This window comes from Ornithorhynchus anatinus, chromosome 1 (assembly GCF_004115215.2).
Source record: "Ornithorhynchus anatinus isolate Pmale09 chromosome 1, mOrnAna1.pri.v4, whole genome shotgun sequence".
NCBI classification, from domain to species: Eukaryota; Metazoa; Chordata; class Mammalia; order Monotremata; family Ornithorhynchidae; genus Ornithorhynchus; species Ornithorhynchus anatinus.
Window position 1 is genome coordinate 82,223,165 of NC_041728.1, and position 26,706 is coordinate 82,249,870.

Sequence of the window (26,706 nt, forward strand, 5' to 3'; positions counted from 1 at the left end):
ATATTAAGCCCTTGCTGAATACATAACCCATATAAAGAGCTTAGGAAGTACAACGCGAGTCTCATACAAAGAATTTGAAGGTATATGAATAATAATAATAATAATAATGTTGGTATTTGTTAAGCGCTTACTATGTGCCGAGCACTGTTCTAAGCGCTGGGGTAGACATAGGGGAATCAGGTTGTCCTACGTGGGGCTCACAGTCTTAATCCCCATTTTACAGATGAGGGAACTGAGGCACAGAGAAGTTAAGTGACTTGCCCACAGTCACACAGCCGACAAGTGGCAGAGCTGGGATTCGAACTCATGAGCCCTGACTCCAAAGCCCGTGCTCTTTCCACTGCGCCACGCTGCTTCTCTATGAACAAAAGTGATCAGTCTTTTTCCAAGACTGAGCCTTCCCATTACTAAAATATAAATAAAGCTGATCAGATATAAACCAAAATTAATAACTAATTGCTCAGTGATTAATAACTTGTGTGCAAATAATCTAGACTAATGTCTTTATTAGGTGCTCTTTGTTGTTATATGATTGCATAGACATGAATTATCTTTTGTATTTGAAGAGAAGCAGCCTAGTGAATAGAACACAGGCCTGGGGGTGAAGGACCTGGGTTCTAATCCTGTTCCTCCACTTTGCTGTGTGACCTTGCCTCAAGTTCAACATGTCTAAAACAGAATTCCTTTTCTTCCCACCAAAACCCTATACTCCCCGTGACTTTCCCATCATTGTAGAAGGCACCATCATCCTTCATGTCTCACAAGCCCATAACTCTAGAGTTATCCTTAACTTCTCTTTCATTCAACCACCAGACTACTTGTTTAGTTTGGTTTTGTGGTCTGTCTCCCCCACTGTGACTGGGAGCCCGTTTTATCTTGATGATGTTGTCTTGTTTTTGTCTTACTCGTTTTTCTCTGCTGTCTGTCTCCCCTGTTTAGACTGTGAGCCCATCATTGGGCAGGGATTGTCTATAACTTGTTAATTTGTACATTCCAAGCACTTAGTACAGTGCTTTGCACAAAGTAAGCACTCAATAAATACTATTGAATGAATGGATAGTACAGTGCTCTGCACAGAGTAACTGCTTTACAAATACCATAATTATCTATTATTATTATTACAAAACTGTTCAGGACATGTTTCTCCACTCCTCAGAAAACTCCAGTGATTGCCCATCCCCCTTCACATCAAACAAAAACTTCTCACTATTGGCTTTAAAGCACTCTCCTACCCCTCCTACCTCACCTCACTACTCTACTACTACGACCCAGCCTGCTCCTCCAATGCTAATCTCACATCCCTCGATTTCTTCTCTCTCACCACGTCCTACCTCTGGCCTGGAACATTCTTCCTCCTCAGATCTGACAGACAATTACTCTCCTCCCAGATTCAAGGCACATCTCCTGCAAGAGGCCTTCCCTGACGAAGCCCCTCTTTCTTCTTCTACCATCCCCTTTTGTGTCACCCTGACTTGCTCTCTTTGTTCATCCCCCTTCCCGGCTCCATGGCACTTATGTACACATCTGTAAACTATTTATCTATATTAATGTCTGTCTCCCCTGCTCTAGACTGTAAGCTTGTTGTGAGGAGGGAAAGTATATGTTTTTTGTTGTATTGTACTCTCCCATGGGCCTGGGAGTCGTTCATGGGTTCTAATTCCATCTTCACTACTTGTCTTCTGTGTAACCTTGGTCAAGTCACTTAACTTCTGTGTGCCTCAGTTCCCTCATCTGTAAAATGGGGATAGAGACTGAGAGCCCCATGTGGAACAGGGACTGTGTCCAACATGATTACCTTGAATCTACCCCAGTGCTCAGAACAGTGCCTGGCACATAAGTGCTTTAAAAATCATTATGGCATTTAAGTGCTTACTATGTGTCAGGCACTGTACTTACACTGTACTAAATGCTGGTATGGATACAAGCAAATCAACTATACAAATACCACTTTAAAAAAATGAGACCAAGTCAGGGCAACACAGAAGGGAGTGGGAGAAGAGGAAAGGGGGCTAGTCTGGGAAAGCCTCTTGGAGGAGGTGTGCCTTCAATAAGGTTTTGAAGAGGAGAGAGTAATTGTCTGTTGGATTTGAGGATGGAAGGTATTCCAGGCCAGGGGCAATCAGGTCCAGAAAAGTGCCCTGGAACAGACCTCACACAAGAACATTTGTTACATCTTTGTGCTGTCCATGAATTGGGGAAAACATCTCCCTGGTTCATACAGGCATCTATCTGCTCCTGCCCTGGGGCAGATCATGAATAAATCTTCCATTAAGATTTAACCATGTTTCTGTACTGTTCATTATATTGAGAATTTCCATTCAAACAGAGCTTCAGGAAAATTTTATCATAGTGTTTTCTCACTAGCGTTTGTTCATTAAACCAGGCTGCCTCCCTGCTGTTCTTAGGGAAGTCTTAGGCTTTAGGTGTCGCCTATTAACAAAGTCAAGGGAAAGTTGAGCTGCCATTTAAATAATTTGATCTTTATGTACAACTAATCATAAAAAACTTCAACCAAAATCATTCGCTCATTATATCACGGGAAATCTGTTTGCCCAAGTCATTAGTTTGATAAGAACTCTTAACAATGGTATTTGTTAAGCACCTCCTACATGCTTTACACTCTTCTAAGTGCTGGGGGGTAGATACAAGCTAATCAGGTTGGACACAGCCCCTGTTCTACATTGGACTCAGAGTCTTAATCCTCATTTTACAGATGAGGTAACTGAGGCCCAGAGAAGTTAAAGTCACTTGCCCAAGATCACACAGCAGACAAGTGGTGGAGCCCAGATTACAAGCCAGACCCTTTTGACTCCCAGGCTCGTGCTCTTATCTACAAGATCATGCTCTCTCTTCTCCACTTCACTTAGTTGTCTTCTCCTAAATATCTAGTACAGTCCTTGGCACTCAACAGATTTTCAGAATATTCCATTTACCAAGTAATTCATGTTGTCCCTGTAATTGTGGCCTTTCTTTTAAGACGTGATGGAGATTTTGTTTGAAATTGACTTACTTTTTTATGTTTTTCATAAATGAAGAAAGAATGGCCTTGTTCATATCCCAGCTGAAATTACCAGCTGCAATGCTCGCCAGTCATGGAAAACCTGGACCACCAGGCAAAGATGGAATGCCAGGACCACCAGGAAATCCTGGACCTCAAGGTACGCTCTTCAGTGTAATGGTTATATTCAAATTTTTGCCTCTCAGATGCCATACAGTGCTAATAATAATTAAGGCCGAGAAAACGATATGTGGCTTTCTAATAATTAATGATAAATCTTTACAACCTTACTAGTGTTTTCCTAGACTAGATCTATATCTTAACCAACAGCACTTTAAATGTGTGCTCTGATTGTTATGAGTTCCTAATCAGTGTATATGATCTACCAATTTTAAATACTGACAGATAAGTATTTTGCTAATCTAAGCCTGTTTAATGCTAATAATGATAATCTGTAGTTATGTACCACTTTACTGTGGAATTCCATGTCCTTCAAAAAATAATCACTGTCCCCATTTCCTTGAGAGTTTGAGACACCCTAAATGGTGATTTAATCCATATTTTTTCAAGAAAAAGACTGATAGGCCTGAATAATATTAAAGATTGAATCCTGTTTCATAATTCTTCAAGTCTACTAACTTTTCAAGCACCAGGTATGCACTGCAGTGCTAATTATTTGCATCTCTGATACAGAGATAACTCCAATATGGAAACATTAAATGCAAAGCAGTAAATACTGTGTAGCCCTAAAATAAGTGGTCTTCTCATGTGTTCCCTATCCCTCCCTGTTAAGAGCTTTCCAATCTGTAACATTATCTCTGAAGTCAAAGAAAACCTTGTTCTTGAAGAGACAGGTAGGAGGTGAGGTTTGATGTGCAAAAGTATGAAACTAAGTTTATCCTCAATGGATTACACTTTATAATGGAAGAATTGTTTTTCACAAAATAACCCACTCATGGAATTGTGTGAAACAGCAGCCCAACACTAATACTTCTGTCACTTATCTGGCAATTTCAAGAGAAATTAAATAGTAGTTCTAAGCATTTGCTCATTTCTGCCTTTATTACTTGAACTATTCCTCCCCACAACACATTTCCTTGTTAGTGACTGAGGAGATATCATTGACATTTAGCTACACTTTACCAAAAAAAATTAGTGAATTACACTGTATTCTTCCTAACATCTTCTCTTCAATGTGGACCAATTTGCGGTGAGGTAAAGAATAGAGGCAGCAAATCAACTGCTTCAAAAAGAGAAGATCTATTCCCCAAATATTTTTGGTGAACAACATCTTGAAAGTTCAAAGTGGTGAGAGTGAGTGAACTCTGGAATTATTTTTTCACATTTTTGTATTTCATTTTTCATCATGTTTGTTCACATGGTCACAAAATTACATTAGTCTGGCTCTTCTCAAGTTGTAGTTCATCAGTTTTGGAAGCTAGCATTTTGCACTGGACACAAAGTGCAACCCCAGCCTTACTTAATTGTAAATGGAGTTTCAGGGGCTTTCTGATCATTAGCACATTGATCTTGCCAAGAATCTACTGTAGGTTTGTCGGAGATACTTTAGAAAGGAAGGATTAATAGGTAAAGAATTTAAAGGACAGAAACCTGAGAAAAGTTTCCAATAAACTGGGGATGTATCTTTATTGAATTACTAAGTAATGGACATTGCTGAAGAGGTAGTTTTTAATTATTATCTTTTGTTAGTTTGGTCTGCTCTGGAGTCAGAGTAAGTCAGACTGGAAGGAAGAACATGAAAACCCTGATGAAGATATCCTGGAACATTGGGCTAGAAGAAGAAGGGCTGTTTATACTGATAGGAGCAAACCATTGGCTGAAGCTTGAAAAGTGTGATCATTTCCAAATAAGAAGAGCAATCAAGAATGCCATCTCAAGGGGCAAAAATGAAACAGACCAGAGATGTACACTAATGCCTGGTGACTCAGAATATTCCACATGTGACGACTAGAAGCACCATAAATCACTCAATTGAATGACATCGTCAGAAAGTCAACTGTGAATGGTCTGCAATGTGTCTGGCTGGTAGTAAATTATAATTAAATATTTCCAGTAAGTGGATTTTGAAAAAAGAAAATATAAACTCCAACAGCATACAGAGGTGTTTCTACTTCATAGACTAATTCACTAGAAACAATCAAAGAAGTTAATTTCTGGTTGTGATGGAATGAGGATTACAGATCCTGTTTTGACCATTTGACTCAAATTAGAGGGATTCCTAGTTCTAATTTCTGAAAGACATTCAAGGAAAGACTGAAACTTTAAACCTACCTTCTGAGGTTTGGGGGAAACATTTGGATTTGATTTCTCAGAACAACATCTGTACCTCCCTTCCTTACACTTTCAGTATGGTGTTAGTGGTTGCAGACACATAGCAGGAAAAATTCCAAAAATTCTGAAGACGTCCAGAAAGCTTAGATGAGATCTTTAATATGAAAAGTCAGCCTGCATAGCAGAGGTTTTCTTTTACATATGAGTTATTGCTAACTCTATTTTTAATGATAATTGTAAAGCGCTTACTATGTGCCAGGCACTCTTCTAAGCACTCAGGTAGATGCAAGCTAATCAGGATGGACTCAGTGTATGTCCCACAGGGGGCTCACAGTCTTAATCCCATTTTATAGATGAGATAACCGAGGCACAGAGAAGTTAACTAACTTGCCCGAGGTCACATAGCAGACAAATGGCAGAGCCGGGACTAGAACCAGATCCTTCTGACTCCCACGCCCATGCTCTATTCACTAGGATGTGCTGTTTCTAATAGCATATACTCATGTTATGTTGAGAAAACTGCCTTTCTGATGTAAGAAGTCAGACGGTGCTCTGTCCGCTTTCTTAAAAATTAGACTGCACAAACTATTTTGAAAGTTTTATCTGGTAACTTCTAATAGAGCTGTGTCCTTCCAGTGCGTCTGAGCTGACGGAGATTCATTCATTCAGACTCCACTAAGTACACTGAGGAACTATCCTGAGATTTCTGCATCTAATCAGTGTGTTTGACTACCCCAGCATTTAGAATGGGGCCTAGCACATAGTAAGCACTTTATAAATACCATTTAAAAATAGAGTTAGGATTAACTCATATGTAAAAAGAATAACCTCTGCTGTGCAGAGTGAGAAAATGGATATCAATATGCTGTCCGAGTCACTGTCCAGAATGACTCCACCCCATTGATAATCTCAATCTCAACTTGAATGGAATGCCAAAGGAAGCTGCCAACACAGAAGAAAGGAATGCACACTTGAAAGAAGGCTTCAATACTGTCAGAAGAAAGGAATGCACAGTTATTGAATATTCAATAAATGCTGACTGATGGTATCAAGAAAATGACTCACCAAAATTTGGAAATTTTTTTAAAAAGACATTATTTAAACTTTGACCTTTATCATGCCTAATTGATGATCATTAATATATGCAGGCAATGATTTCTAATTGATATATATGTAAGGTAGGCTGGACATCATGGAATCTCCTGTTTGCCCATCCTCTTTAAGGGTGGAAAAAGAAAAAAGGAAATCTGTTTAGTAAAATCACTTCTTCCCACAGCATGAGTTATATCTGGCACCCTGAAGTGGGAGAATCAGTTGAGAGTGTAGGGTCCAAAGCATAGGCAGACCCATCATTCTGTCACCCACATATCCACTGGACAAAACCACACATCCCATTCCAGTCACTATGCCTTCCATCCCTACCCCCCACCAAAAACTGACAGACTATTATACTTATTCATTCAGCTGACCTTGTTTACACTTTCCCTTTGGTTCTCTGTGGTTGATTTTTCATTTCAGTACATTTTCAAGCAACTTTCTAGAATCTAGCTGTCCCTCCGGAGGTGGTCATTTAGGCTCCACTGAGTACACTGAGGAAACTCTCCTGTGGTTTCTGCATTGTTTGCTACCTGCCTGAACAATGTATTTTAACTGCACCTCCTGCAGAAGAGCCACCATTCTATATTTGAGGCTAAATATAGAGAATTGTGTGGCCATAAGGAAGCAGTAGTATGGAGAGAAAACAATTTCCCTTTTCCTGTCAGAATACATCCAAATTTTTACATTTTCAGGAGTTTTTTAATTTAATTTTATTTAATACAATTCACTGACCTGAAGTGATTTTTCGGCAATCACTCTTCAGTACATAAGCAGTATTTCTCTCCACTGAAGCGGGAGCTATCTGTACAGAAGACATAAGTGAGGACTAGTGAGCAACGTAGATCCCCAAGTAATTGTCTCTTTACACAGACTTCATCAGTCTCAGGATTTGGCTCCATTTTTGAAATTCCACCCCAATAGGCCACAATGTTCCCAGAGAAAGAAGCAATAACCTAACTGTTTGAAGGAGCACTGTGAGCCATGGGGAACCTAACCAATGCACTACTCTGTTTATCAGCAGAACAATGACCCTGAACTTTCAGCTTTCAACTGCTGTGTTGTGGAGTCTCCTCTTGTCTGCGTGTCTCCACACTGTAGCACATGAATCAAATTATTTCCCCCTTATTGCTCCCAGATATCCAAGGATGGTTTTTTATGTCATTTTAGAAGAAGAGCAGAAATATTGCAATTCAACTTTTTTAATGGTATTTTTTAAGCACTCACTATGTACCAGGCACTATACTAAGTGTGGGAATAGATACAAACTATTCAGGATGGACACAGTCCCTGTTCGACATAGGGTTCTCAGTCTTAATCCCCATGTTGCAGACTATATAACTGAAGCCCAGAGAAGTTAAATGATTTACCCAACATCGCAGAGCAGATAAAATTAGATTAAATTAGATTAGAACCCAGATCCTCTGACTCCCATTCCCATTCTCTGTCCATTGGGCCATGCTACTTCATTGTAACGTAAGCCTGCCATAACAAATCAAATATCAAGTTTTATCTATGACTACTTCCCGTGGAAGCCAGGAACACTAATTTTATTTTTTGATGTCTTCATATTTCTGTTTTCCCTCATGTATGTACATTTAAGTGTACACATATTCAAGTCTAAATATAAACATGTGCATCTTTTCTGTGCTTCCATGGGTGTATAGAAATTACAGTAAAATCATTAAACCCTGTGAATTGTCATTATAGATGTTTTTAGTCAATTAGATCCTTAATTTGAAACTGAATTTCTCTTCACCAATTTACTATTTATCCATTCATTAATGGGAATTCAACTAATCAGTGGTATTAATTGAATCCTTACTTTGTGCAGACCACTGTACTGAGAACTTGGGAAGTACAGAGTGTTTGTAGACACCATCCCTGCTCTCAGTCTTAATTGATCAGCTATTCGTTATACCTCAAATTTTAGTTGTTCTCTTTAATATTTGCTCAGGTAATAAGCTACATTTTTCCATAAGTCTAATCAGGGAACCCATTTCTGAACAATTAAATGTACCTCATTTATTATATACAGCCTGGTTTTTATTTTAACAATTAAACATTAAATTTTTCAAAAAGGTGCTTAAATGTTCTTCAATCCATAATGTTTTACTTCTTGTTTACTTCTTCAAGTAAAATCCTTTTCAGAATAACTTTATGAAAAATGTTTGAATGTTGATGTATATGAAACAATATTATTGTATAATAAGTTCAAAACTTTGGCCAAATCTACATCAGGCAGAATTTATTTATAACATTGGACTTTTCACTGGAAAAAGAATGCATTTGCTCCACACCAGGAAAATCCAATTCCAGTACCAAGCTCTCTGCAGGCTGAGGTAACATTTTACCCCACTGTCTTGAGGCAGGAGCCTGCTGGAGGAACTAGGGTGTGCCGACAAGCAAGCATTTCCCTTTTTTTCCCCAACTTCTGGGCCTTTTTACCATCCTGGGAGACGCAAGTGAGGGGCAATCATGTTGTCAGGGCAGTGGTTGAGAGAGAATATAGTTCCTGACCACCACAGGGGGAGAGACCAGGAAAAGTAGGTGGCTGAAGCAAGATGCTACTGCTGGCCAGCTCTTTCTGGGCATAAACCCTTAAATATCCAATACAAGATTTAAGAATAAGAACTCTCAAAACACTATATCTGCCCATCAAACAGGCTCTCTGACTAACCTGCAACCAGTTGTAGAGATACAGTATACTAGGGCAAAAAACTTGTCCAGTGGCCTTAACCAAATAAATCACAGCTATAAATCAATCAGTCACTGTGTGCAGAGAGCACTATATTAAGAACTTGGGAGAATACAAAGTAACAGAATTGGTAGAAATGTTCCATGCCCACAAGGAGCTCACAGTCTAGAAGGGGAGGCAGATATTAATATAGGTAAAATGTGGCCAGGTACATAAATGGAGTGGATTGAGGGGCTATTCATCTTTCACTTTTAAAAGACCTTGAAATGTTTACACCTTTCAGGCACAAGTGGATCTTGCAGGGTTTTTTCATGTGGACATTTATTATGCTGGAAAATCTGGTCTTTAGTTTTCTATAAAATCTAGACCAGTACTGTACTGTGATAAAACTCACCAGGATTGGCACCATCCATTTCCATTCAAGGGCTCTCTCTGCTTCATGCATAGCTGATGTGCTTTTTAAAATGTTTACTGGTGGGTCAACCTTTTTCCTTACTGTGATATATTATAAAAACATTGTAAAATGCTTTCTTTTGGGTTTGTTTATGCTTTCATAGAAACAAAGAATAAATGTGTGGTTGTTGAAGGGCAGTGCTCTTTGGGTAATATCGTGTTTTCCCTTTGAATGCTCAAGTCAACGTTAAAGTTTTATTGGAAAGGAGAAGGGTGATTCTTTCAGAGAAAGCTAGCAATGTTGACATTCTTCAAAGTTAGCTGGGACTACTGAATCACACCATATACTGAAAAAGAATGGTAATTTGCAAGGATTTCAAATTTTTTTAGTGAGGTATGAGGTATCTCACAATTTTATGCATAGTGGATCTCATCATAAGGCATGGCTGTTATGCATGACTTGTTTTATATATAGCAAGCTGATTGTTCTGCTGTCATCCTAACTTGTTTGATAGTTTTTCTGTGTCACTGCATATTTCTGCATGAGTGTGCTGCTGCTTTGGTGCTTCAAGAGGTGATTGAATGAGAAAGGGAAAAGAGAATTGAAATCACTCCTTCCTGAACCTGCTGCCCTCCGTCCCTTTCACCCAGGAACTCCAGACATTCTTAAAATGCAGAATCAAGTTGTTTGCTCATTTGCATATGCTTTCCTAAAATTGCCCACTGGCCACATTACTTGGTCCTTAGTTTAGTTTTTGCTTCCTCATTTGAGTCTGCATTCTCTCAAGAGAAACTATTAAGTCTGTGCTGAACAGAAATATCAAGTCCAGCCCTCCGTGTTTCATCTGGGAATCATTTCAGAGCACCAGGTCAGTCGCTCATGATATCTTCTCCTAGATTTATGACCTTCCCTTTAGCTCATGAATCTTCCAGGACCGATTCATCCTATACAACATTGAGGTCTTCTTTAGCTTTCATGTGCAGTGGTGTAACCCTGGCTGAGCAATAACATTGCTCCCACTATGGGATATCAATCACAAAAGCTTGCACAGAAATGTATTTTATCTAATGGCATATCAAAAAATATGCGGGGGTCGTCTCCCTTTCTTCCTCCCAAACCTTGGACTATTTGGATGTCTAGCTTCTTCCTTTATAGCACTGACTCATTTTAAAATAGATTCTCCTTGACATGGGTTTGGTACCTGGCCTGGCAGAGTTGGATACACATATGTGGAAATGCAACATGCTGTTACCTTGAGAAGCTAGGGAAAAACAACAATGTTTTGTTTTGGTTCCTTTGATCATATTATTCAATGCCAACCCCCACCCTCACCCTTCAAAAAAAAAAAAAAGCACACCACACACAGCTCAACAAAGATAGGCAAGGCATCCACCAGGCCGTCAGAAGGAGTCATGGCAAGAATTACCCACTATCATGATATTATCTCATCCCACATGCCCCTGCTACCCTATCTGTAGTAAAGGTTTAAATTGAATAGTTAGAGTTTTTTAATAGTATTTGTTAATCAGTGGTATTTACTGAGTGCTTACTATTTGCAGAGCACCGTACTAAGAGTTTAGGAGAGTATAACAAAGTTAGCAGTCACGTTCCCTGGCTGCAATGAAGCACTTACTGTGTCAAGAACTGTACTAAGTTCTGGGGAAGATACAAGTTAATAAGGTTGGATACAGTCCATGTCCCATATTGAGCTGACACTCCATGTAGGAGAGAGAAAAAGTATTTCATCCCCATTTAAGAGTTGAGGAAACTAAGGCAAAGAGATGTTCAGTGACTTATCCAAGGTCACATAGCAGACAAGTGGCATAGCCAGGTGTTAAACCCAGGTCCTCTGACACCCAGGCCCATGCGCTTTATATTAGGCCATACTGCTTCCTATTTGGTTTTTTTTATGGTTTTAAGCACTTACTATTTGTCAAGCACTGTTCAAAGTGCTGGGGTAGATACAGTTTATCACAGTAGACACAGTCCTTGTCCCATAGGAGCTCACAGTCTAAGTAGGAGGGAGTAGAATTTAATCCCTATTTTACAGTTGAGAAAACTGAAGTACAGAGAAGTTACTTGCCCAATGTTACCCAGCAAGTAATTAGAACCTAGGTCCTCTGACTCTCAGGCCTGTACTCTTTCCACTATGCCATGCTGCTTCTCATAATAGTTCCTCCAAAAAAAAAACCTGTGCCTCCACCAGAGCTGAGGTCAGGAGTGATCAATCCCCCAGCTATTCCCATGCAGTGGCTGATGAGAATCTTTCCTTTATTGTCCCACTGTCATCTTTGTATTTCACTGAAATTTAGTATAAATTGTCTGGGGAACTCAGCTCAGAGTTGGTGCAGGAGCTGTCCCCCAAGGAAAACAGAAAGGTCCTGGTGGGTCAGTGCTCGGGTGAACCACTAAAAATCATTCAAGTCCTTGCTGGCTGCTCAAGCCAAAGTGGGGTCACCTCAAGTTAAAGAAGCTTCTGCCCTGCGTTCACCCTTCCCTTTTTGTGTCCTTCCCCATCCCCAACCACTGCCAGTCTCATGATTTCCAAAAGGGATTTATTTCATGGGAAGATTTTCTGAGCCTAAGTGAGCTGGCCCAAGAAGGAGATGGTTATTAAACAGAAAAAAAATTCAAAGTTCTGTACTTACACTTTAGCTAGCATTTATGATTTAAAAACACCAAAAGTCACTAGAGGAAACTTGAAATCCTTCACCTCTCTGCAAACACCAAGGATATGATATAGGCCTTCAATCCTAAGGGCCAGTGGACTGACGGTAGGATTAACTTGTTCACTGGAAAAGGATTATCCGAATGTACACCCAGGAAAGGAGACTCCTTTCCTTTTGGTAACTTGAAGTGTTTCTGGTGGTAGAATACATTTGCTAATACAGATGTTCTGATTCCTTTTGTGTCTTCTCTATTGTATCCTGTGTAGGTTACAGAGGACAGAAGGGAGAAAGGGGCGAACCTGGAATTGGGCTCCCAGGGAATCCTGGCCTTCCTGGCCCTTCAGGTAAAGAAACCTAAATCAAACCTGTTTCTTTTGATTATATTTAGCCCCAGACCACTGACTGATATTTGCCATTGTTTTTCACCTCAGTCTTCTTAAATGGTCTATATCATTTTAGGAATAAGTCCAGCAAGTGGTTTGAAGCTCTCAGCCAATTTAGTCCCCTTACTTTACTACCCATTGGTTTTCCAGGTACACCAGGTGCTCCAGGATTGCCTGGCCCTCAAGGTCCCCCAGGAGATGATGGAAAGTGTAACCCAACAGATTGCTTCTACCCTGTGTCTCATCCTCGGCCTTCCATGAGTGGAAAATAAGCTACTTTCCTGAAGATGATTTGTTTTGTGGTTATAGCTCCTTCCTCTTAATGAATGTGTTGAACCTTCATAACACTTAGTTTGGTTCCAACCTTGTAGGCGGTATGGTGTAAAATTTGCTGAGCCTTGAAGTTGAATCCTTTCACTTCAGTAATGGCAGTGTCAGTATTCTGACACTTTCCCTGAGTTCATTCCAGGGTTTTATTTACTGCTTCTGTGGTGCCTATTCAGATTTTCATGTGGTCATCCCAAGCTATCATCTTCAGAAGGAACTTATTATTTTACAGCTCAGTGGGTTGAAGAAGTTACATATTTTTGCTTTTGGCAGCATATATTTCATTCAATCTTGTTTTTAAAGGTTAAGATTATGCAATACCTTTAAGTTTAAGATCATTACTAAAATTTACTTTAACCGCCAGCTACTGTACCATTCCTTCTGAATATTTCAACCATTTTTGAGGATTGTGGAGTACTCTTTGGCACCCCATCACTTAGGCAGACTAACTGTTGACAGGTGAAGGTTCCTGAAGAAACCTGTATTAGGGGATAACTTGCTGAAAACAAGGGAAAAAACTGGATTCAAAATTGCCCTTTCACCTGCTCTTGACATTTCGTTGGATTCACCTAGCCCAGATGTTTGCCATGGAAGGGAATGAAGTGATTTGTTTATTCCATATCCTTGGCTCTTCTAGAACTGGATCCACACCATTTTATTTTACCTGCTAAACTGTTGGGGATGAAGAAATTCAACACACGAAAGCTTTCTTTACACAGATCAAACTTGTGGTCTATATCTATACCAATCAGAAAATTGATGTTGTATTTATTTGTAATATAGAAAGAGATTTTTCTCTGAGAAAGAGGTTTATTGATAGTGATGAAGTCAGCTGGATGTAATCCCTTTAACTGAGACGAACTCATGAGCTTATTGACAAAATAAACCTCTTGCCTCAAAAGCCCAGAGAACCTAGAGGGCAGGTCAAGGAAAAGCCAACTAAACAAAGAAGCATTTGACATAAAGAAGAGCTGCCAAAGAGATGACTTGCATAACAAAACTGCTTCATTCCCTGAAAAACTCTCCAAGACCAGCAGGGAATGTCAGGACTCCCATGGAGTCTGATAAACCAGCACAATATCAAAAACTAAAGCAGATGGTTAATAGCCAAGAGGAAAAGCCAATGCTGATCCTTAGGCATTCTTTCTAGTAGCAGACAAGTAACTAAAGCAACAAGCTTGCTAGAAAAATACATTTCTGACAGGCAAAGGAAAATCAGAGCCATGTTGATGTTAAAAAATACTGAAAGATGTGGAATAATATTCTGATTATTAATCAATGATGTTTATTAACATATATGAATTAACTGTCAATTGAATTTGGTGATATGAATTGGGTTTTACCATTGGGTTCAGCCATAGCCTCAACAACTTTACAGGAGGCTCATTTACTTGGCCAGAATCAGTCCACTTCCATGCCAGAGGAGTTGAGATGTGCCTCTTGATCCATTACGCTCAGCTTACCCAGCATTTCTAATTTTTCATAAAGGAAGATAAAACATTTGCTTCAGTCTGTTCATTAGAGATTTATTAGGTGGCCGCCAAGTTGCAGAAGACCCATGGAGACTGGAATTAAATTTTCTGCATTTGAAATACAAAAGGAAAAGTTCTAGGCAGGGAGAATCCAAGACAAAGGCAGATTTTCTGAAGAGGAGCATTTATTTGTCTGGAGGCGCCTATAACTAAGTGGCTTTCATTTTAGTTGGATGAATTGCTGGTCAAGTAATCTCCATGACTGTGCTTCCACAAACAGATTATATTTTGAGTTGATTTACACGTACCTCTAAGTGATTCCAAATGCTATATAAGCTTTTCTGAGTCTTTTTTTAACTTATAAAATGTTAAACTTCCATTTATTTCCTATTATAATACCAACTTTGGTGCTCTGTTTTAACAGTTACAGAAATGGAATCTACATAAATGTGTTTCCTGAGCAGAATGCTAATTTATTCAAAATGGTGTATATAGATATTTTATCTGGTGCTATGTGTATATTTTGGGCTTTTAGCTAGTTGAACTACAATTCTGAAAGCTTGTAAATTACCTAGCACTATTTTATAATTTTATTTTACTTGAATTTGTCATAAAAATGAACTTTTTATATATTTTTGAAGATTATTTTTCATATATTTTTCCTATCATTTGTCTTTACTAGATTTAAATTTATTATTTTAGCATTTTATTGTTTTTGTGGATATCTTTTTCAGTTATGATCAATGTGATTTATTTAATGGTTTTCTTGACTTGATGTTTTTACATTCTTTATTGACCCACTTAAACTTTGTTTTCTTACATCAAAACAAAGATATGATTTTGGAAGGCAATTTGCAAATGTTATTTTTAAGCCTTTCATTTTCACTTAGTTTATGTCTGATTGACTTACTCCTGTTTTGAGGATTTTTGTATATTCACTTCTTGTTTTATTCATCTACTTTTTGGAAAAGAAATCCTATGGGGATTGCAAAATGAAAACACCATTTTTCCTAAAATGAGGTGTGTTTTTTTGTTTAGTTTTCCATGACAGGGCATAGGTAACTAGAACAAATTGATCATTCAAGCCCCCAAGGCACTTTGATCTTAATTAAGATATTTTAGTCTGTTTTGGGGCAGAAGTGTAGTAGAGATGAAATGTTCAGTAGGGGTAGATATTGCTAATCTAACCCAGCATGGGAGTGATTTTTGAATCACACCTTAAAGCAGGTGTACATGAGTCAACCATGCCCTGACTTTCTGAAAAAGTCATTCATCTTCTTATCATTCACTAAATGCACTACTGGTGCACTTTGCAAAACCAGTAAATGGGTGCCGTATATCAAAGTTAATCTGATAAGGATGGAGAGGTTTGCTGCAGGTCAAGTTCCCTGCACTTATTTTACCTTTAGCTCCTTAAAATCAAATGTGAAGAGTCAGGTTCACATATTATATTGTCCCAGATTAGCCAATCATTGAATTTTCACAGAGGACTGAAGGGGATGTGCATTACCATAATTCCCTTCTACACTTTGTAAACAGAGTTACTTGCTGTGCAAACCCACAGTTGACCCAGCCCAGCCTGCAGGAATCTGCAACACCAAATTGTATCAGATAATTAGTGCTTCTCTGAAGAAACAAGTAGGACATTGGGTCAGCTCTGTTACAAAACTGCATTTACCTCACCCTGGAGATAGTTGCTGTTAGGATTCTGGTATGCGATGGCTGGGACCGGGACCATTCTGTGCCTTGCCCTAGGGGCAATCTGTCCAGCCCATCTTCCCCTGCCTTGGCGCCTCTGGAAAATTTCTTAGGGCAACCAAATTTGTGGAGTAATTGCCAATAGCCTTCGTTCATTGATGGTGTCAAATATGAAAACTATAGAGGTCTTGGGGTCTCCGCTTGTACTTTCTATCTGTATCTTGACAAAAAATCTGTAAGCTCGTCATGGGCAGGGAACACCTCTACCAACTCTGTTGTATTTTACTGTCCCAAGTGCTTCGCTCTGTGCTCTGCACACCGTAAGCACTTAAATGCCATTGATAAATAGGCTGATCTTTTCTCAAGTGACCTGTGAGAGGTTGACCTGAATTGCCAATAGCTGTCCAGTACCTGTGTACCTGTCCACTTTGTTCTCTAGTAGACCATTCAGGAGGACTCTGGCTAGACTCTTGCCAGCAATGAGATACCCAGTTGATTCCACAGACAAATATCTTTTCACTGGAAAGATGGTGATTGTAGTCACACCTCTGAAATCCTGGTGCATGTCTTCAATATGTCCTGCATGTTAAGGAAAATTTTATGCAGACACCTATAGACTGCGTTCTCTCCTTGCCAACAGTCTTCTGCAGGCAAGCCATCCAATATGGGGGTTTTATTTTTATTTCACTACAGAGGTTGCCTATTCAAAGTCAGACGTAAGGTCTGACCTTCACATTTATCTTTACTTAGATGGAATGGTTAGAAGTTTACCATAGCGCCCTTTCAACCATATAAAATATCCTCTTAGCCCATGAGAAGAATGGGTTGATCTGATTCTTCAGCAGTGCCATAGTTGTATGGATGGGGCTAGAGAGCTTCATTAGTAATAAATAAAAGTCCTTAGTATGGTGACAGCCTATCACTAGATCGCTTTGGTTTGGGAATTCCACTTCTAGTTATACATCCAGTCATAGGTTTTTGTGGGCCTCCATTTTGTACCAGTGAGGAGGTGCTCTGCAAGGTGATGTTGCTTTCCTTGCTTTGAAGCAAACTGTGTCTTAAACAGAATTATTTCCTTGATAGCTGCTTGCTGGGCAGTGTCTCTGAGAATGTCCATTCACCATTCACATTACCTGTAAGTGAGCTTCCTTGATCGTGTTACAGAGCACTTTGCAGGATTCTTGGTTCTCCAGAAACTTGATATTTAAACTTCTCAATGGTTTGAATGCCACTTTCCACTGCATCGATTATTTGGCTAGCTTGAGCATGCAGTATATGAGCCTCTATTCAGGCCAGCATGCCTGAATATGAATATAGTGACCCATATATCTTTAAAGTCTTGCAGATGGATAATTGTATAACTATAAAATGCCTTTTTAGACCTTGGATACATCTAGGAGGCAATTAAGAGGCAAGAGATAGTTTTGGTGATTATAAGCAAAAGTAGACCACAGTAATTTAGCTTTTCAATTTTGTGAGTTTCTCCAAGTTTCAGCATCACTTCCTTTATGTACATTTAAGTTTCTCATGGTGCTCATCTTGTCAGATTTGGGACCTGGTATGATGAGCCAATTCATAGCCTTACAGAATCTTTCTCATGGCTACTTATCAAATATTTTGAATGAAAGGCTGCCCTGGCTATGGCACATTACACTGGCTGAAGTGTTTCATGAAGTAGGTTTATCTGTTTCATTCACTAAGAAACTATTGACCAAGCCTATTTATAACCAGCTTGTTCCATGTAAATCAAATTTTTCCTATGTAGAAATGGGCTTTGAGTATAATGTAAATAGTTCTACAAGTTCTATCCCAGTATCATATTTACTGTTCAATCCATAAGAAATAAGTAGCAAAGAGTTCTGAATTTCATGGCACAGTTTATTTCAACATTTAAAAAAATGCTACGGTCACTTGTTAAACTCTAAGAAGCTTACAAATATTTCTTAGATTGGTGCTTAATGTACAAAATTATCGACTACTGTTTTGCTTGTTCAATAACCTTCTGAATTTGTACTTGTTTCTACATAAATTAGTTATTTAATGCAAAATCTATTAGGAGCCTAGGCAGGTACTCCTTTTGTCCACATGATGGTGTTCAGAGCAGCTATTTTCAGTGGATTAAACTGACTCTCAGACACACTAAGCATGAAACATTTCATTGTCTATAACCTATGTTAGAGGCTACTTTTGTGCTTTTAAAATTTAAAACTTATTTTCTTATTATTTTTCAAGAATATTTCATCTTTGGAACACTTGATCAAACCAAGAGACTGGAGGTTGTGTGTTTTGCTTTCTTGAAAATAGTCGATTTTATTATTTTCTAATATTGCTTATGTTAACATATTAATTTCTAAATGTGGAAAATATTATCTTTCAACCAGGAAAGTGAAGCAACACTGTCAGAATATTTAATTTATATCAGAGTACAAGATCTGTAAGATCTGATAGTAGCTACAATCTTGTTATTCAAAATGTTTTAACTTTTACATTTAGAGTTTTATAATATGTATATTTTTATAGAAGCCAGATATAACTACTTGCAGTAGGTGAAATAAGCCTTGCCATTGCTCAAATCTATTCCTTTCCATCATGAAATTGAGAATTTATTGAGGAGACTACTTGCTGAAGTAATTTTAGTGAAACCTTCAACATGTTTTAGGCTATGATTAATATTCATTTCTATTTGTGTCAACTTTGTGGGTTACAGACCATTTTTTCAGGTTTCTGCCCTTTTCTCTGTGTGTGTGTTTATGTATCTATACACACATATTTATGCATATATACTATCTTTATCCATGGGATTTCCATTGGCTTCTTAGGGAAGAGGAGATGCTCCTAAAAAGATATGAAACTAATTTGTTCTTTTTTTTTGGCTATTGTACTTCAAGGTCACGTGACGGTATGATGGCTGCTAAATGGGAAAGTGTATATTTGTTTAGGAATGCCTCAGGAAACAAGACAAACATTGGGGTTTGTTTTACTATTTAATGTGCAATTTTACCTCAATGGTGCACATACAGTGAAAGATTATGTATATACACACACCATACAATGATTGTATTTATTAAGCACTTACTTTGGGCTAAGAGCTGGGGTGGATACAAGATAATCATATTGGATGCAGTCTAAGAGCAGGGAAAATGCTTTGCTTATCTATCAAATAAGGATAAACTAACTGAGGAACAGACCTGCCTATGGTCACACAGCAGACTTGTGGTGGAGCTATGTTAGAATTCTTGAATTATTGTATAAGAAAGTGTATTTTAATGAAGTACTGATTTTTTTGTCTGTGTACATATATTAATTCAGTATCTATTGTGCCATATAATTATACGTAACTTTTAAGTAATATTTGTGCCACTGTATTTATAACTTTATGGGCAGTACTTGGTGTACTTTGTACCTATTACATTTGTTTTATAACTTTCAGGTTCAAATCAGTAGTGTTCATGTTAAGTGGAATATTATTGAGACATTTTGTCTAGACCGTAAGCTTGTTATGGGCAGTTAACGTGTCCCCTTATTCTCCCCACCACCTACCTAGTCAGCTACCATTGATTGATTGATGGACTTTCTAAAAAACAAGTGCATATTGCTTTAGTCCTAATGACTATTGTACAGGACTCACACTTTGAAACTGAGTTAAGAACTTCTCCAGCAGGAACAGTAAGGTCTGGATGCTTAAGTAGGTAATTTGAATGTAGTTATTCACCAGGGATCCATTTACACCACTTGTTGCCTGCCAAGACAGGCCTTCTGTACTTATCCATGAGAGTTGTGTGGTCCTACAGAATGGTCCCCAGAGGCTCTTTGTAAAGGTAACATCCAGCAACAGAGGGACAAAACCAAAATCTTCTCCCTGAAAGCAGGGACAGGTGGTAGAACTGGGGAAAATCAAGTTTTATGCCATGATAATATCAGAATACTAGTTCCATCAGCACTGAAATAGAGCACAATATTCAGAGCCCTCATTTACCAAAAAATCCATGTTCCATCAATCAGTGGTATAGAATAAGCCTTACTATGTGAGGAGCATTTTATGTGCTAAGCACTTGGGAAAGTACAATACAATAAAATTAGCAGACATGTTCCCTGCCCATAATGAGCTTACAGTGTAGAGGAGTTTCTGAAAAAAACCTTTCTTACCAAGGGATCGCTGGACAATGCAGTTAATTTTTCAGATAGGATACAGAGATTGAGCTGATGAGTCAGGAAGTCAAGCGGTTTGTCAATTATTTGGATTAAAGACCAGTAAGTCTGAAATATCCTTCAAAGAAGGACTTTGCTAAGCTTTGTGGCTCAACTAGCCTGTTTCCTACTTACAAGAGAATCTGTTGGTGACACCATATTCTGGGTAGCTCTGGCTTCTCTTTTTTCTAGATACAAATACATCAATACACAAGTCAACAATTTCCTACTGCACATGGAGGATTTACTCAGTAACAGTGTTTCCTTTTTGAACCAAGCCTTTATTTTGCATTCAATTCTTAAATGGACTATCACAAAATTGTAGGCTCTCCTCTTAACTGAAATTTGCAATAGATTGTACCCCCCCTTTTGAATGTGTTGATTATACATTCTATTTTTCTATGTGATGGATTCCTTACAAATATTGTTTGTTTCAGCTGTGGGATTTTTAGCAGTTTATGATCAAAATCATAAAGAAAAACATTTGGTTTTAAAATGAATTTCCATTCTTCCTTTACATAGGAGAAAAAATATTTATTATATTACCTGGTTTTTCTTTCTTTATATTTCATTATGTGCACAGTTAAAATTAAATTTTCTTGCTGAAAAAATAACTGAATTTCTTGGCATTTATTATATTGCTAATGAATTCCCTAGAGTGGAAGCATTTTGATGGGAATGTGTCAACCAATTCTACCAAATGCTTAGTATAGTGCCCTGCAGTACTTGCTCAATAAATTCCATTGATTGATAGATCTGTGCCAATTCTCTATTTTTATAGAATTAAGCAAGTCTAATGGTGGCCTGTGTTCTCTATTTTATTTGCCTTCCTAGCCAGTAATATAATAATAATGATAATTGTGGGATTTGTTAAGCACTTCCTATGGGCCAGGTGCTGTACTAAGCTCTGGGGTAGATACAAGATATCGGGTTGGACATAGTCCCCAAAGGGATCACAATTTCAATCCCCATTTTACAAATAAGGTAACTGAGGCATAGAAAAGTTAAGTGACTTGCCCGAGGTCATACAGGAGACAAGTGGCAGAGACGGGATTAGAACCCAGTTGCTTCTGACTCTGAGGCCCATATTGAATCCACTAGGGCACACTACTTTTTAATAGAAAAGTTATACTTTAGATTTTGCCCAGACATTTTGTCACTTGTTGACAAAAGTGACAAATGTGACAAAATGTCACATTTTGCCTCAGTCGTGGCTGGGCCTCAGTCGTGGCTCAGTGGTAAGAGCACGGGCTTTGGAGTCAGAGATCATGGGTTCAAATCCTGGCTCGGCCACTTGTCAGCTGTGTGACTTTGGGCAAGTCACTTAACTTCTCGGTGCCTCAGTTACCTCATCTGTAAAATGGGGATTAAGACTGTGAGCCCCACGTGGGACAACCTGATCCCCCTGATCCCCCTGTGTCTACCCCAGCGCTTAGAACAGTGCTCGGCACATAGTAAGCGCTTAACAAATACCATGATTACTTGTTACATTAAAACATACACTATTTACCTTCAAGCATATTTCCAACTGGGAATAAGAAACCAAATGCAAAAAGCAGTTCTACATCAATACAAAGCATTATACACTCAGTATGCACTCAGTATGCATAGGGACACTGAAGTATTACACAGCCCCTGCCCTTGAGAACTTTAAACACTGCGAGTTAGCAAACTCAAGTAGAAAGGAAAGGAAGAAAGGAAGACTGAACAGGGGCTCAGGTTCCATAGTACAGTGCTCCAGGGAGTCTCCACCAAGAGCCTGGAGATACCTGACTTTATACAGTTCTTGCATAGGCCAAACCCCACACTCAACTGGATTTCTATATCTATGTACATAAAAGCCCTTTCTCCTCCCTTCTGCAATCTCATATTTCTTCCGAATTCCAGAACATCTCCATATCAGTAACCCACCATCTTAAGATCACCTTAAGATCAATATTTTTAAAAACTGACCCCCTAATCTTCTCTCCCAACTCTGCCCCTCCATCTAACTTTCCATCTACATTTATCACCACCACTATCCTACCAAAGCTCACAAGTTGGCATAACCTTAGCATTTGCTAAATCCAGTTACTTTTTTCCCCACACTGCTACCCGGATCATTTTTCTACAAAAGTTTTCAGTCCATGTTTCCCCACTCCTCAAGAACCTACTACAGTAGTTGCCCCTACACCTCCACATCAAAAAGAAACTGCTTACCATCAGTTTTAAAGCACTCTTTATCACCTTGCCCCTCTCTACTTTACCTCACCTCGCTACTCTCCTACAACCCAGCCTGCACACTTCACTCTTCTAAAGCCAACCTACTCACTGCACCGTGATCTCATCTATCTTGCCTTCTGGAATGTCACCCTGATCTCAAAAAAACTCCAGGAGTTGCCCATCCACCTCCATATCAAACAATAGTTCATCTACATACTGCCTATGGCCTGGAATGCCCTCCCTCCTGTAACCCTACAACCACTCCACCCCTCTTCAAAGCCTTATTGAAGGCCCATCACCTCCAAGAGGCCTTCCCAGATTAAGTGCCACTTTTCATTTCCCACTCACTTCTGCACTGCTTTGACTTGTTCCCTTCACTCTCCCCGCAACCTCCCAGCCCCAAAGCACTTTGTTTATATATGCAATTTTATCTATTTTTATCGATGTCTATCTTCCCTAGTCTAGACTGTGAGCTCATTGTGGGCGGGGAATGTCACCATTTATTGTTGTACTTTACTTTCCCAAGCTCTTAATCCAGTGTTCTGCCCACTGTAAGTGCTCAATAAATATGACAATGAATGACTCTGTTCTATTGTTCTCTCCCAAGCTCTTAGTACTGTGCTCTGAACACAGTAAATGCTCAGTACATATAATTGATTGACTTTTTTGAGTTCCACACTGCTCAGAGTCTGACAGTAACAGCCAGCAGCCACAGTAAAAGCCTTCCTTAAATTTTGAATTGTGTAGAGACACACTATTACTGGTGCAAGGCAGGGCCTGGAGGGGAGACAAAGGATAGTAATGACGGGTAAGCAATCTGGTGGATTAGGAACAAGGCACTTATCACATCCCAACTAGTCTGAGCCAATATCCCCCCATTAGATTATTAGCTCCCTGCAGGCAGAGATAGTGCCTTCCATCCAGGGACTCTGCCCATACTAGGCACTCAAATGCTAGTGATTTAATTTCAGCTCATACTTTGTTTTGCTCTCGTCCATTGTGGAGGTTAACTGAACTGTAAGCTTCTAGAAGAAAGGTTTCAGGACTCTTTTCTTCCTATTGAAGAGAGAACCAGGCACTTGCGGTTCTTAATAAAGGACGAACGAATACTCAGTGACCATGCAAAAAAACCACACACCCTTCTGATCATGCCTCATTGCTACTACATCTCTGTTAATCATCCAACCCCACATACTTCACCACTTGATTCATACTCTCCATGCTTCTCTTCCAGGACAGACTCATCACCACTTCAGGACCCTTCAGGACCACGATTCAAACCAGCAACCCACCTGTCCAATCCAAGGCAGTACACTCATGCATGAGATCACCATTTCCCTGAGGGTAACTACCCAGTGACTTCTCTCCAAACACAATGGCGAGTGCAAAGTCAAGAGGCCCCAGGGTCCAGCAGAAGACCTGAAATGATTAATAAGTGGGTTAATGCCCTCCACTTTGACTTTCAGGACCTGCTTCCCCCAGTTCTCTTCAGTGATGATTGGAAATGGAGTTCTTGTTGCCATTTGGTGCTGATACTCTGAGTCTGGAGAACCAATTTCCTGCCCTATTCTCTTTCTATTTTGGAAAAGGGCCATCATCGGGAGCCTGGGGAGCAGCACAGGCCTGGTAGAGCTAGCAGCCCATTTGCAGTTCGCTTTGTCCTTAGAGAGGTAGATCATGGCCTTTCTTCCAGATGCTCCCTAGATCTGGGAAGAGGAGAGAGATGGGGTAGAAGAAAAGGGAGAAGACTTGTTAGCAAGTTAGTTTGGGGGAGTAAGGGTGCCAAGGGGTAGGTTGCTAAAGGATAGATAGGGAGAAGACAAAGGATGCAGGGGAAAATGTGTCAATGGGCACTTCATGGTTGAGGAAGGGAGGTGATGCAAGTGAAGGGGAGGGAAAAGTGATAGTAGCAGCAGGAAGCAGACATGTGTTTGGCTCCCTCTCTCAAAAAAAGAGGAGAGTTACATTCTTCCTGCCCCTTAGCTCCTTAGTAAGGAGAAAGTCCTGTCGCTGGAAAGCATTTGTTTAATCTTAGTCTTCAGTAACTATATCCACCTTTTACTTTTTAGAAGTAATGAAATAGCAAAATAAAATGAGACAAAAACAGGGATCATTTTATTTCTGCCTCCTGACAGAGGACACAGTAATATCAAAGACTCCATCCAACAAAAATTTAAGATTGTACAGTATAAACACAAATAACTTCAAACATACACCTCTAAAAATGGGACAAATCAAAAAATAAGGCCCAAATTCTCTTTTGCAGTCTGATTGACTATTTTTAATGGAATATGACTATTGATTTGAATACAACCATTCACACAAAAACATGCAAAATGTTAAGAAATTAATTCATCTTTTTTTTGACAGCAGAGATGTTACTTTAGACTTAAAATAAATAACCTACCTTATAAAACTTGTGTTTCTGGGTATTATCATTAGCAGTGCTTATTGCCTTGTTGTTTTGATTTACACAGAGGGACCCAAGATGCAACAGACTTCAGACACAATTAAACAAAAAAATTTAGCTGACAATAAAAACAGTTGGGGATTGAATGGGGCTATTGTACATGGCCATTTTTTCCATGCTAAACCAAAGAGCACATTTACAGGGACTTCCAGTGCCATTTAGTCAAAATCCAATATTTTTTCCATAAATGTAAATTTCTATACCATTGAAGTCGCAATTATCCAATAGCCAAGTTTAAGCACCATAAAAACAACCACTGAATTTGAGGTATAAAAAACTTAATTTCTTTTTTATTGAATTGATGCCCAAGATACAAGGCCATGTAGACCATCCAGATGTGAAACAGTGGAGTGGTGGGGTGTGTCTTCATTAAAAATAGATTTGGTTTTGTTAATTGCCATTTTCTTTGCAAGAAAAGGCTGAGGTCTCGTTGCATAATTTTGCATGCACCAACATTAAAATATACCTATCAAGTACAACTTTCGCAAAATGTAATAACAATACATTAGAGTGAGTAGATCACTCTGTCGCCATGGGGATGGAGATACTTCTCCTCCATGTTATCTTAGCCATCGGTTGTCGGTGCAGACAGTGATTTGTCAGGGCTCTTTCACTGATCGGGCCCTTTGCTAAAGGCACGTTGACCAGCTTGCACTGTGCAGGATGATGGCTCACAAAACCCAGGAGGTCCAGCAGGGCCTGGTGGTCCAGGGACTCCAGGTAGCCCAGCCACACCCTGGGGACCTCGCTCCCCATCTCGTCCTTCTCTCCCGTAGCTTGCTAGGCCTGGATCACCTGAAATAAATGATCGCAAAGGTAAACAGAAGCCCTGGAGAGGTGAAAAAAATACACAGAGCAGCCTGAACAACCTCACCCCACCACTGTTGTTCTCACAGCTGTGGAAAGAAGAAAAGGAGTACCCACCCCCCCAACCCCTCCCCCAATCTGCAGCAGTCAACAAGATTCATAAATGACTAACTAAAGCAGAATTTTGTGTTTAATAGTATAAAAACACTGTGCTTAATGCTCATGGCATTTCTAATTTTATTTTGAGGGGAATGGTAGACCTAAGCCAAAAAAATAATACCTCACTGTAGTCTTTCCTCAAACCAGGAAACTTCCATCGGGTGCTCTACTCACTCCCACTCCTTCCTACTAGCAGCACCTTTTCACTAAGAAGATTTCCTCTATTTCAGCGATGTAGTTACTATATTGGGTGGTACAAAATCTTAGAAGAATAAACAATAGACATTAACACTGAAGGACGGTGACATGGACGTGGCAATGGATGAAGTGGTAAGCTCAAAGCCATAGGTTTTCCGTCATTAGACTTCCAACATACTGCCTGTGGAAGCCAAAATCCTGAGATTTTTGCCTCGGAAAAATGGCCAGGAGAAATTGGCTCTCAATTTGCTTCCTGGAACTGAAACTGAAGTCTTGGTTCATATCGGGTATCCAGATCCCACTACTCATTTACTGAATGGCTTTGGGTCAGTCAGTCTCTCTGTTCTAGATTATCCAAGTGTATTCTTCCACACTAAGGAGTAGAATAGATAAACTGGCAGATTTTTTTTTTTTACTGCATCTAGCCTTTAAACATTATGTCTAAAGTGAAAATGAATTGCTCACCCTAACTCTCCCAGAATATGCTAGCTATTGGAAAGATAGCTAGAAGCAGCGTGGCTCAGTGGAAAGAGCAAGGGCTTGGGAGTCAGAGGTCCTGAGTTCGAATCCCGGCTCTGCCACCTGTCAGCTGTGTGACTGTGGGCAAGTCACTTAACTTCTCTGTGACTCAGTTACCTCATCTGTAAAATGGGGAT

At 39.3% G+C, this 26,706-nt stretch overlaps 2 protein-coding genes across 4 annotated transcripts in view; one reads left to right on the forward strand and one right to left on the reverse strand.

Annotated features, from left to right (window-relative positions):
* COL19A1 (collagen type XIX alpha 1 chain) overlaps nucleotides 1-23,791 on the forward strand; it is a 340,279-nt gene extending 316,488 nt beyond the window's left edge. The window contains exons 46-48 of one of the 3 annotated variants that reach the window (XM_029066938.1): nucleotides 3,036-3,158; nucleotides 12,413-12,490; nucleotides 23,651-23,791. In XM_029066938.1, coding sequence (XP_028922771.1) covers nucleotides 3,036-3,158; nucleotides 12,413-12,490; nucleotides 23,651-23,775 — 326 coding nt within the window. In that variant the 3' untranslated portion in view covers nucleotides 23,776-23,791. Of the gene's footprint in view, nucleotides 1-3,035; nucleotides 3,159-4,708; nucleotides 5,575-12,412; nucleotides 12,491-12,679; nucleotides 20,826-23,650 lie in introns of those variants that run through there. The other 2 variants (XM_029066939.2, XM_029066941.2) reach the window with 2 other exon arrangements.
* Nucleotides 23,792-23,822: 31 nt separating this feature from the next.
* COL9A1 (collagen type IX alpha 1 chain) overlaps nucleotides 23,823-26,706 on the reverse strand; it is a 100,011-nt gene continuing 97,127 nt past the window's right edge. The window contains exon 40 of the mRNA XM_039913939.1: nucleotides 23,823-25,681. Within this exon, the coding sequence (XP_039769873.1) occupies nucleotides 25,497-25,681 (185 nt within the window). The 3' untranslated portion in view covers nucleotides 23,823-25,496. The remainder of the gene's footprint in view (nucleotides 25,682-26,706) is intronic.